Source organism: Scomber scombrus, chromosome 16 (assembly GCF_963691925.1).
Source record: "Scomber scombrus chromosome 16, fScoSco1.1, whole genome shotgun sequence".
NCBI classification, from domain to species: Eukaryota; Metazoa; Chordata; class Actinopteri; order Scombriformes; family Scombridae; genus Scomber; species Scomber scombrus.
In genome coordinates, this window is record NC_084985.1 from 20,625,537 (window position 1) to 20,638,580 (window position 13,044).

At 39.8% G+C, this 13,044-nt stretch overlaps 2 protein-coding genes across 3 annotated transcripts; both read left to right on the plus strand.

The window, feature by feature from the left end:
* Positions 1–2,980: 2,980 nt before the first annotated feature.
* gjb9b (gap junction protein beta 9b) lies at positions 2,981–4,284 on the plus strand. Of its 2 annotated transcripts, XM_062435764.1 has the most exons (3): positions 2,981–3,370; positions 3,856–4,112; positions 4,191–4,284. In XM_062435764.1, exons 1-3 carry the CDS (start codon positions 2,981–2,983, stop codon positions 4,282–4,284), a joined length of 741 nt encoding a protein of 246 aa, XP_062291748.1. The 2 variants fall into 2 exon arrangements, with proteins under 2 accessions (XP_062291748.1, XP_062291747.1); XM_062435763.1 differs by having other exon boundaries at positions 3,856–4,284.
* Positions 4,285–5,843: 1,559 nt separating this feature from the next.
* On the plus strand, positions 5,844–11,925 carry pef1 (penta-EF-hand domain containing 1). Its single transcript, XM_062436497.1, has 5 exons — positions 5,844–5,914; positions 7,657–7,912; positions 9,612–9,767; positions 10,380–10,523; positions 10,622–11,925. The coding sequence occupies exons 1-5, from the start codon at positions 5,894–5,896 to the stop codon at positions 10,849–10,851; spliced, it is 807 nt and encodes a 268-aa protein (XP_062292481.1). The 5' UTR covers positions 5,844–5,893; the 3' UTR covers positions 10,852–11,925.
* Positions 11,926–13,044: the final 1,119 nt, after the last annotated feature.

Genomic DNA, 13,044 nt, shown 5'->3' on the forward strand with positions numbered 1-13,044 from the left:
AGCAGTGCGAATAAAACTGTACATGGATTTCATTGTGCTGATTTATGTTACCTTGAAAAATGGAAAGAAAGTCAAGTTGAAGGTAAAAAGGCTATGTCTGTGGATGACAGAAAAAGAAAGAATGGCAGAGCTTGGGAGAAAAAAAAAACCCACGCAAAGAGAGCAACCCTGCCTTGTTAGCCACAAGCATTGACTCATAAAGACAAAGTGGTTTGGTGAATAGAAAAGTATTTCCAACTAGCTCAACCTGTAAAGCGAGTCACAGCCAAGCATCTATCAAGGCGTCATGTAGCAGTGGTTATGTACACACAGTGCTGGATAAAGCTGAAAGCATAATGGAGAGATCTGAGATACAAAAAAAGCATAATGGGGGGGGGGGGGGGGGGGGGGGTCTTTTCAATTAAGAATTATTTGAACATCTGAACATCTCTGCCTAATGCCTCACCTGTTTTTTGTGATGCTAGGAAAGTTTATGGTGGTTGATTTCTCTCGTGAGAAATGAAAACCCTTGTAAGACTCTTAATAAAGCAAGGAGCATGCACTAGGGCGGCGTTTGCATCACTCTGAGTGGAAATATTGGAATCAAATGCATCATATAACATGAGGTTTCTCAGTTGAGAAAGCATGATATGTTTCGTCTGTCACAACAAAGAGAAAGACAAACACACAGCAGAGCGATAGATGAGGCCGGCTGCTGTCGGCAGAGAAGGCAACATCACAATCTAGAGCAAATAGGAAAACAAATTGTGGTCCAGCTTTGCCATCTGCCTGAGACAAGATATAGTGTTGTCTCTGAGGCTTTCTTTCCTATCCAGGCTGAATGTCAAGGTGTGTGTGTGCATAAGAAATCCCATCGACAAATCATATGCTATATACGCAAAAGAAATTAATCATACTGCACATGCATTTATGTAAGGGCAAGTGTGTTTGTGTCTAAACATGTAATATGTCAATTTATCAGGCCTTGGTTGCTTTAAAAAGAAAAATATCAAAAAAGGCATGCTTGAAGATTTAAAACAAACATACATTTTCCAGCCTGCTCTCATGTGATTCCACAAAGTAAAAGTGAGGAATGTAAGACTCCCAAAGGCACAGGCTTAGACACACTTTACGATTAATGCCACTGGTTGTATTATCTACTTAGAAGGAGAGGTAAAGTGTAGGTAACATCAGCAGTGATTGAATGTGTCTGGCTTTAGCCTATGTTGTGATTCTGGGGGCATTCATTGAGTCAAGTCTTTTCATGCCATGTAATTTAATAGTCAGGAATGCTGGATGAGAGAGAAAATAGCAACTGATTTGACAGCTCAATATGTCTACAGTGATGTTAAAACACTGCAGGAAAGTGTTTCTGAATTCAAATACTCGGGATTAGAGGAGACAGAACTGTAATGGAACAGTGGAGAGCGAGGCTGTTATCCAACTTGTTCCTGCTCAGGCTGTGAGCATTCATCAGAATGAGATGTAAATTTATAAGAGAAAGCAGGCCCTCCTTATGTCCACATTTGCATAACAAAATTAAAAACATATTTCAAGATGTTTGCACCCCTCACTCAATAGTCACACCTGTCGCTCAAGAACTCCCACCAAAAACTAAACATGCAAGCGTCTGTTAGATTTTGGCACCCAAAAAACACACACACATTCTCTATATGCACATGCATGCACATATCATCCACCAAAACCCACAGAGAGAGGAAATTGAAAAGAGGAAACTCAAATAATGTGAAAGCAAATACACAATGAGAAGCACAAAGAAAACAGGTGATTCATAACAGTTCCACCTTTAAATTCTACACACGATCAGACCATTAAATCCACATGGTAATATTTTAACTGAAATCCCTATCTCTCACAGGGCGCAGTTCCCATAGTACATGGCATGCTTAGCATTCACAAATGCTATCTCTTAGCATTCTTTTAAAGAACCAAGACTGCAATAGGTGAATGGGATCACAGAGCTGACTGTGTCTGCCTGCTCAGCCACTATTTTCAAGTGGCTGACTAATAGAGTTGAGAGTATTGGTTTTGTCTTTTCAGCAAAGGGAGGTTCCAGTGATGACTCACTCATTGATGGTTAATGATTCAGCATTGAAAAGGTATCTCTGTGTAAATAAGGATCAGTAATGACTAGATGACAGCAAATATGTTTGTGAAAATGATGTCTGGTTCTTGTTCCTCACAGCTGATTAGCATTTCAAAGTTGATTTACATCTGTGATTGTTTGTTTAGTTTCTGAGGGTAGGGCAATAACACAAATGAAAACTTATAATGGTTTTATATAACATTGCTGTTAGCATATTCATATAAATGCAGAAGGCTTAATTGCTAAATGTAACTGCATCACATGTAAAATGTGTTAATTATATTATTCAAATATTGAATTATTCGGGAGATAACTTTTTTTTCTTTTTTCTACACCAGTATCTTTCGTTTGGTAATTCTCATCTAATTTGAAACTACTACTGTCTTCTATAAGACTCTGGAGTGGTCGTCACATGTGAAAAAAAATAACCCCTGGATTTGGAGACTCTGCTTATAAAAAGTAAACATTCATATATAAATTAATGACAAAAAGTGGTTATTCCAAAATGATGATATGGAGTTAAAGATGTAGGCATTTACCAGGCAGGGAGGGTCTAGAAAAACACATTTTTCCAGTTGCATTGTGGGGAAAGGGGGGTCTAGGGTTTTATGGTCTTAACCCAAAATTAGAGACTAAAAGTCAGGATATCTCAGCCTCTGTTGCATCAGTTTTGACCCTTGTTCTTTTAAACTGTTTTTCTCAATTTCCCCAACTTTATGCAAGTGCAATACTAAATAAATGCTTGAGCTACTATCCTTTGACTTATCTACTTTGTAACTTTTTTGTACCTCAGGGTCAGTTTATCAAGAACTTCAACCCAAGAATCTTACCTGGTCTCCTGGGGGGTTCTTCAATCTCCCTCGGCATCTTCGTTTTACCTCCGAGGCAGCAGCTATGAACTGGGGTGCACTAGAGGCCCTCATCAGCGGGGTCAATAAATACTCAACTGCCTTTGGTCGCGTCTGGCTATCCATGGTCTTCGTCTTCCGGGTGATGGTGTTTGTGGTGGCAGCCCAGCGGGTCTGGGGTGATGACAGCAAGGACTTTACCTGCAACACGCTCCAGCCTGGTTGCAGCAACGTTTGCTATGACCACATGTTCCCCATCTCTCACGTCCGCCTGTGGGCCCTGCAGCTCATTTTCGTCACCTGTCCGTCCCTGATGGTGATGGGGCACGTCAAGTATCGCGAGAAGAAGGACATGCAGTACACTACCTTACACAAGGGTGCCCATCTGTATGCCAACCCTGGAAAGAAACGTGGAGGGCTGTGGTGGACATACCTGGTAAGCACAAAGGGGATGGAAGTTTGTTTTTGGCTTTGCAGGACCAAAAAAATAGAAGACACATTCAGCTTTGACCAAATTGAAGTTAGTCACTTTTAGAAATGTCAAAAGTAATTGCCATGGATGAGTGGCTACATACAGAAGACATTTGACTAATTATATCTGTTTTGTTTCTTCTTTATTAGAAGAAAAACTATTGAAATGTTTCACCATCCCACCAAGCTAAATTAAAATTGGAATGATGTTGTCTGAATAGTCATTTTTGATATCTTTATTATAGATTCTGGATTAGGTCAATCACTGTTTTATGTGCATTTGGCATTTTCCAAAATGCCAAATCCCTTCAATTATCAAAGTCACACCAGTAGGTAATGAGAAATCACCTAAATGATGTATGATGGATGCACAGACAAATCGATCCTTGTGTTGTATTGAATTTCCTGCAAAATGTGTCCCCAATTTAACCCTCATTTATCCTCTCTCAGTTGAGTCTGGTTTTCAAGGCAGGCTTTGACGCCGGCTTCCTCTACATCCTGCACCACATCTATGAAGGCTTTGACATGCCCCGCCTGACCAAGTGCACCCTGTCTCCATGCCCCAACACGGTGGACTGCTACATATCCCGTCCCACCGAGAAGAAAATCTTCACCCTCTTCATGGTGGTTTCCTCTGTTGCCTGTATCTTGATGTGCATATGTGAGATGGCGTATCTAATCTGCAAACGTATCCAGAAACTTGTTAAGAAGAAGATTGCCTCAGAGAGGAAGGAGTTCGCAGAGAACCACGAGATGACACGGCTGGCAGCGCCCAGGTCAGATTTCAGGTCCAAAACATCACTCAGAGTGGATCCCACGATCTCAATGCACAACCTCAGTAACATCAACACTGAGAAAGAGGCATCTGAGAAAAAATAATGCACAATATGACAGTGGCCATTTGGAGAGACTGTGCAAAGTAGTTATGGTGTCACTGCAAGCAAATGCGGTTGTCAGACTTCGTGGGGGAACTGCTGCTCAACGCCAAAAACACCAATTCAGGGATTTCTAAGACAGCATTTTGTAAATATCATGTAACATATGTTAAATGACTTTGTACCAGGACACACACCTTATACATGCAAATAAACTCTTAAATAAGAATGATGACAAAGGAAATCAAAGGGATTAGACTATTTTGGTGGGAGAAATGATTTGTGTGTGTGTGTGTGTGTGTGTGTGTGTGTGTGTGTGTGTGTGTGTGTGTGTGTGTGTGTGTGTGTGTGTGTGTGTGTGTGTGTGTGTGTGTGTGTGTGTGTGTGTGCGTGTGTGTGTGTCTGTGTGTGTGTCTGTGTGTGTGTGTATCTTTGTTTTTGTACATGTTGTACTAGCCAGGTTTAAGCTGTTATATCAAGCATTTTATCAATTAAATCAAGTACAAAAAAGACCCTGAGTGATGACGTAGATTGAACAGTCTCCCTAAACATACACACTGCCCCCTAATGACTAAACAAAATAAAGCACTTCCTATTAGTGGTAACCAGCACCTGAGGGATTTTTACTCACAGATATGCAATATGAAGAACGAGAAAGAGAGTAACTTTGACTCTTTTGACATTTGGGTTTTCACACTCTAAAATTACAATTGCTTAAAAAGATCACATGCATGAATACATTTATACCATTTATAAAATAACATTTAAAAACATACAAAAGATTTTTAGGTTATATATATTTTTAAAGAATGTAGTAATATTAGTTTTTAAGGTTTTTTGTTATAAATGTTGTATTTATTGTTGTGATCTATAAAGTTATTTCACAATTAAAATATTTCAGTGTGTGTGTGTCTTTTGTTCTGTTTGACAAATATTTCACAATTATCATACATCAAAATATGTACTAGTAAAGCATATGTCTTTTGGCTTTGTATTACAATTGTTTGTGTTGTGTGCCCTGTAATATTACTACTACTACTACTACTACTACTACTACTAGCCTAATAATAATAATAATAATTATTATTATTATTATTATTATTATTATTATTATTATTATTATGATAACGATAATTACAATGATAATAATAATAATCTATGTCACAAAAAATGATTTATGTCTGACTTTTAAGAAATCAATAAGACAATAAGTGGTAACTGGGAGAAAGAAAGAAAGAAAGAAAGAAAGTGAGGAAAAGATACTTTAAATACATTACTCGTGTAAAGCGTTACAGTGCGAGTCCATACAAACACAATATTATAAGAAGACTGTGAAAAAACACTACTAACTATTGTAAAGTCAAAACTATCACAGAAAGTATCTGTTCGTCTGAGTCACAGTAAACCTGGCTCATACTCATGTTGGTCTTGGTCAGCGGCATGTGAGTCATCACTGTGTCGTCATCAGTCTTTCACTCTGCCGTCAAATCAGAAGCACGAGACGCGGGTGCGGTTTTGACGGATCCGGAAATCCACCAATCACCACCCAGACCTCAAACGGATTGTGTCCTCCTTTACGGAGAGCTTGTTGAAGGAAGTAAAGTCTGTCAAACATGAGTTTCCACTACGGTCAGGTATGGAAATATTGCATTTTTAAAAAACCTCGATATTAATTATAATAACATGTTAATATTTTAGAATAACTGTATTATCTGTGATTATTTTGATATAACGTTACGTATGGTTTGTGTCATGGAAACACAACTAATGTAAGCCATACATTTCCTGTTACACTGTAGGTACAGGATGTCATAGTGTAGCGATAAGTTGCTATGTTTTCGTAATATTTCAGTTAATAGTGTTGTGCTATGTCGAGTCAAACTGTGCCAACATTTGCTGTAGTTGTTCTACATTAACCCATGTAATTGTTCAGGTATTTCTGCTATAACTGACGGAATTTTGCCTTACCTTATCTGAAATAACGTTAGAGCTAAAACAGCGTTAGCATTTAGCTTGATAGGTAGCTTTAACAACTTTCTTGAATATAGCCTAACGTTAAGTCATAATACCTCACTAGTATAATACTCCTCAAAAAAAGTTAAAGGAAGGCGCAGGGGCATTACCAGCTAAATGAAGTTATAGTTAAGAAGTAAAAGTACTTAGAATGTTAATTATTATGTAACTATATAAAACGACTTATTATTGCTGATGTAAAGCAGTATTGTAATATTGTAGCTGTAACATTATTCCGGGTTGTCTCAGCTATGACAATGCATCGTATTTTGACGTGTTTTGTAAATAAAATCTTACTTTGCAGAATAATAACAACGTGACATAAACCTAGTCAGTGCTTCCCACAGAATTGTGAGAGACTATGGTGGTAGGGTCTCAGCCCGACCCTAGGGGCTTCACGGGCCATGCTACACCGGAAGAAAATGTTGTACATTGTTAAGTCAAATGCATCATTCTGGTGCACTCTTAGAGCAACATTAAGAGGTTATGCCTAGAATTTTCTTGTGTGCTTAAGTAATTTAACTACTAGTTGAACAGTGACGACACAGCAAAAAGGTCACACCCACAAAGCACAGGAAATACATTTTACCAGTTAATAAATGTTTGAAATAAACTATCAAAAAAGACTAATGTCCATATTTTAGCTCTGAAACAAAGAAAGCAGATGTGATTTTTCTACATTGTGTTTCTTCAAATAACTAAACTTACTGTCTGCTGATCAATAAAAGGCTCGATTTCCAGATGACTTAGTAGTGGATCAGGATCAGAGTTGATTTATTTTACAGATGGAATGAAGAATATCTCTCATTAAGCCTTTGCTTTTTTAAACTGAACCAATTAAAGCATCATAAAGCTGCTGCTGTGTTTTAAACAGCACACAGGTGTTTCAGATTCAGAGGTTTGAGGCTGAGCTGCAGGGTTGGGTGGAGGTGTGTAGGGAAGTGTATTTGTGCTGTTGAACGTAACCGCTGTAAAACAATCAGAAAGTAACGTGTTATTGACCTGATTCACTGACTTTCTTACTGTCAGCGCTCCCTCTCTTCATTCACTCTCTACTTACTGACCGCTGTCCACCTATTCCATGTCCGGACCTTTTTATACAAAACAGCGGGAATACTACTACTTTATTCCAGCGAGCTAGGAATAAAGAAAATACAATACATGTCCCTCAAAGTATTTGAGTGTATGTTATTGTTCACCACGAATGTTACTTAACAAGTAGCATATACCAGAATTTAATACTTTTAACTATTAATGCTCACATTTTTAATCCCACAAGCGAGGCTATAAGAGCCTCTGTCTGTAGCAGCACACAGCCCATGTATTCCTTCTCAGTGAACTTTACTCTTGTCTCCAACTGTAGGGCTATCCAGGAGGAGGCAATGCTAGACCAGGTGCTGCATACATGGGAGGCGGTGGTCACAGTGGGCTTCACCCCTCAGCTCCATACGCAGGTGCAGCAGGTCCACAAGGAGTTCCGTACGGTGGTTATGGACAACAAGGACACAGAGGGCAGTATGGGCATGCACCTGGGGGTGCTCCCGGCGGGCATTACGGGGGTTACGGGGGACACGGCGGACAACCTCATGGTGCACCTTATGGACACCATGCTCCAGCAGGTAACTACAGGGTGACAATTGAGCTACATCTGCTGTACCCTTGCCTCTTGGCATTGAACAGGCGTGTTCTGAACACGAGGAGACTGCAGAGAGCTTTTGATCACATTTCTTCATTGCTTTTCTCTCGCTTTCTTCCTCCCTTACTCTCTGGTGGCATGATGGATAGAAAATGACTTGCGTTCCCAGACAGTCATGTAGAGACAGGGTTCAGTTTGTGCCCCTCAGCAGGATTACACGGCTGGAGTGATGACTCCTGTAATACTGAGTGAGGGCTAAACAGAGTAAGAGACAGATGGGTAAAGTGTGTGTTGTGTTGTGTGTTGTGTTGTGTTGTGTTGTGTTGTGTGTGTGTGTGTGTGTGTGTGTGTGTGTGTGTGTGTGTGTGTGTGTGTGTGTGTGTGTGTGTGTGTGTGTGTGTGTGTGTGTGTGTGTGTGTGTGTGTGATTACACTGTTTCCTGTAGTAGCTAAACCAAAGTCAGAACCTGATAGCCTGTGTTGCTATCACTCCCTACGGGGACAGAATCCATCAGGGTCTGGCCTGAAGTGTCACCTGTCCCACTCTCACCATTCTTTTTTCTGACAATCAGCCCTCCCTCCACTCCTCCCCTCGTCTCACACCATATTTTCTAACACTCCCTTCCTCCTCCCTCATGTATTCAGGCATTGGCCTCTTGCCCCAACACTGTCTCTATCCCACTGAGATGGCTTCTCCTCAACCTTTAACCCTGCCTTCCTCTAGTACCTTTTTTTCCAAAACCAGTGCCTTATGAAACACAGAGCATTGATATCTAAGGTTAGGGAAGTGTTCCTCAGCTGAATACCAACTGGTTTCATAATTGTAGGGACATTAGTAATTCTTGAATTTAGATACTGCCCCTTTCTTTAAGATGATACTTCAATCATCATGAAATAAATTGAAAAGTGGAATTATTGGATAGTATTTACACCTGTACCTTACCAGGATCTCAAAATTCATTTTGTTTTCTCACTATTCTCTCACAATTAAAATGTTTTTCTTTTTTATCTTGTGCACACACTCTTCCAGCAGGCGAAATGTAAATATCTTACTAACTAACTAACTAACTCCACCACATTTAAAATTAGCCTAGTTGTAAGACTTGTATTTGGCATATCAGTTATATAAAGAGTATATTCTGTGTTATGATACTTATACCAAACTCGTCTCTAAACCAGCTCCTCCTAAACACCAAAGGCAAAAGACTGAGCTAAGCATAGATGTATTATTTTTTATGATCAACTTTCTGCTTGATAGAGTCAGCACAGTTTCAACTGTCAGACAGCAGAAACACGTTTCTTCATCTCCCAATAAATGAATAATTATTTTGCACTGGAGCAAGGCAGCTGCTTCATTTCCAAGAAACTTCACTGTCTTTTTCTTCTCTCATGTACAATCTCTTTTTTTTCTCTCTCTGTCTACAACATTTCCATTGCTCATCAAAGAGATGAGAGCATTACTGAAATAATAACTGGGGGGAAAAAATATAAGGAAGGGAAATAATAAAGAGAATAAATCAAACTACTTGTCTCAGAGAGAAGAAGAAGAAGAGGAAAACAGTGTTGGAAACAAAGGCATGCTAAGAAAACAATCTTCAGCCGACAGACATTTTCAAAGTCGGTCTGAACCCCCCCGTCTTTACTTCTCCACCCTATTACTACTCTTATTTTCCTTCTCTGTAGGTAACATGCCCCCTGGTGTTAACCCCGAGGCATACCAGTGGTTTCAGACTGTTGACACGGACCGCAGCGGCTTCATCAACCTTAAAGAGTTGAAGCAGGCACTTGTCAATTCCAACTGGTCTGCCTTCAATGATGAGACCTGCCTCATGATGATCAGTAAGTCATACAGTCACAGCCCAACGGAGTGTTAGTGTGGGGTCGCTCCCTGTGGATGTATTTGTTATTAATGCTTTGACAGTGTGTCTAAAAGCGGGAATGACACAAATCATAACTTTGTAAAATAGCTCAGAGTGACCTAAATGGCTACAGGAAAAGAGAGGAGACATTATTAAGTAAAAACAAATGACTAAAAGAGTGTAGGCTAGTTTTGCATGTGATTAGCATGCTAAATCTCCCACACAGCTAAAGAGAAATCTTATCTGTTTTTAAAAGGATAAATTCAGACAGCCAGGAGTCAGTAAGCCTAGAAAATGACTGAGTCACGACTGTCTCGGTGCCTGTTAGTCGTGCAAGTGTCCCTACATTCCTAGTTGCATTTGCCAAGCGATGACTAATGTGCTCCATTACCATAATGACAAAATGTGTGACTTCTGTGTGTTACTCGTAGATAATACAAGGAGAAGATCCACGATGATAGATGACGTGCTTACTGGAAACGTGCCGAAAAAGCACTTCACATTTGTACTCTGTTGGGAAAGAACGTGGGACTTCAAAAAGAAAAAAACTGTTGTTTGAGTCAGTATGATTTATTTTTGCATTTCTTGTTAGACATGTTTGACAAGACGCGTACAGGACGTATGGACCTGTTTGGCTTCTCAGCCCTGTGGGAATACATGCAGAGGTGGAGAGCTCTGTTTCAGCAATATGACAGAGATCGCTCAGGATGTATCAGTGGCATGGAGCTGCACCAAGGTATCCCTGTTTGTGTTGGTGTTAAAGATGGAATAATTCACTTCAACTCTTTGCTCCTTTCTCTTAACTCCTCTCCTCCTCACATCTGTCCTCCTCAGCTCTGGCACAGATGGGCTACAACCTGAGCCCCCAGTTTTCTGAGACGTTGGTGCGTCGCTTCATCGTACGAGGCGGGCCACACGGCATCCAGCTGGACCGTTTCATCCAGGTGTGCACCCAACTCCAGAGCATGACGCAGGCCTTCAAGGAGAGAGACACAGCCATGTCGGGCAATGTCCGCCTCAACTATGAAGAATTCCTTTCTTGTGCCATCACCAGGCTCATGTGAGCCTCATTCCACTGACAGTCCCTCTGCACTGCGGACGCACAAAGTCATTCCATGTTCATGTCATATTTTGTTCAGTTTTCAAGGAGTCCCCACCTGTGGGTTTGTATACAGGATATCGGCAAGTTCACATTATTCCGTGGCTTGTTGCTGTTAATAGACAAAGCCTAACACCATGGACCTTCAGCTACCTTTTCTGGATAGCATCACCAAAAGACAGCAGGACTGTGACTGTGGCTTTATAAAACCAGTTACTGCATGCTGTGTTTTCTTCTAAACAGTCATAATCTTACCACAGATGCCTTGATGACATTAACCATTAGTATGTTGTTTATTAGTACCAGTATTTTTCAGTTATAATGCTATCAAAATTACATTTAACTCGGCGCTTGCCTATATATTTTTAACTAACTAAATGTTTACCCAAGAGCCCCACGTACCACATATCCATCAGGGCTGAAACAGTGTAAAGACTTGACTAGAGGAGGTAACAGGAAGTACCTGAAAGAATAAGATTATTCTGTGCTCCTGGTGTAATAGCAGGAGACCACATTTTCATTTACTATGCTGAATTGTATTGACTATATTATATAACATTAACATGTTCATGTGCCATTTAAGTGTTTAAACTATACCCTTTGAATTGTATGTGTATCAGGGGTGTTCAGTAGTTCCTAAAGGTACCTTAGCAATAATTGCACATTTGTGTGTATTGCAGTGTGTGTATTTTTAAACAAAAATGGCCAATTTTTCTTGCTAGAATTATTCTCACACTCTCATTCACTGTGGGATTGTGTTAAAGCTCTGTTACAAAGTGATTCAGAGTTAATATAGTAACAGTATACATTTATTATGATATTTGCAAAATGGAACAATTACCAAAAGATAAGAGACACAAACCACTAAATAAAAAGAGTTCCCAATTATGTTTGCAAGTATCACCTCTAAGAACATTAAGTGATTGTAAGGCCAGTACATTTAATATCTGTATCAACTGACTATGCACTCCACTGAGGTTTGTAGATGGACATCATGCCAAAAATGTACCTCATGCCAAAAACAAATAAATGCTTTTGTGCCATATTTTGATGTATTGATATTCTTGACTGTGGACTATTTACACAAATGCAAGAAGACAAGCTACATTTTAATACCACTTTACTGTCAATATGATGTAACTGGCAAAAGCTGATGATTTGTCTTCAGTATAAGTAGTTATACTTTAATTAAATGCACATATTTGTGTGAGCTTGGCCTGAGGGTTTTTTCAGTCCAAAAAGTAAGAGAACAATTATTGAGAGTACTTAAATACAGGAAAACACCTTCAGTATTGATATTATATCCCAGCAGAAGTGCAGTTGTTAATGTAGTAGACTGTATTTTCTTGAACAGCAGTTATGGCTTACATTTGACCTCAAAATTCCCAAAATCAGTTACTCCTTTTTTTCTTTGTAGGGCAGATTGGCGATACTAAAGAGCAAAAAGAGCCTCTGTCTTTCCTTTCCACATCTGGTACTTCTTTCCCTCACCATCTGTTACCCTGCTTGATCACAGTCTGTGTCAAAAGTCCTCCTGCTTCTCCCCATCTCATTCCAAATCAGAGGCAATCCATCAAATTCTCTTGTGCATCTTTTTTGGTCATATCCCACATCCATCTCCTCCATACCCCAGTCTCTCTGTCTTAATCTGAGCTAAACTTAGCTGTCCCAGGTCCTTAAGCACACTTTGTGCCATATTCTCCCTGCCATCCCTGCTGCACCATGGTGAAGTTACCTCAACATGCATGTGGTTTTGTGTCTGGACCACTTTCAAAAGTTTGGAGATTTACCAGTGTGGTCAAATGTTCAGCATGCTTGAAGGTTTCAGCCCATAGAGGAATGTAGCAGTCTTTTTCTGGCTTGTGTGATTCAGCAGTGATTTAACCTAGGTCCTGATTGTCATTTCCTGTGTAATGAGGAAATTTCCCACCACCGACCATGCCTGACATCTGTAATTAACTTAGGCAAATAGAGCAGGTCTATTGAGCTTCAGTTAGTTGGGATGGGTTGCTCCACTCTGTCAGCTTCAGTTTGTGATTTGGATTGATTAGGCGGTTGTATTTTTACATAACAATCTTGGCTAGAGCAGCTTTAAATCTCATTTACTAATAAACGGGATCTGATGAAATAAACCTGGCACTGCCACGGTTGCTGGTAA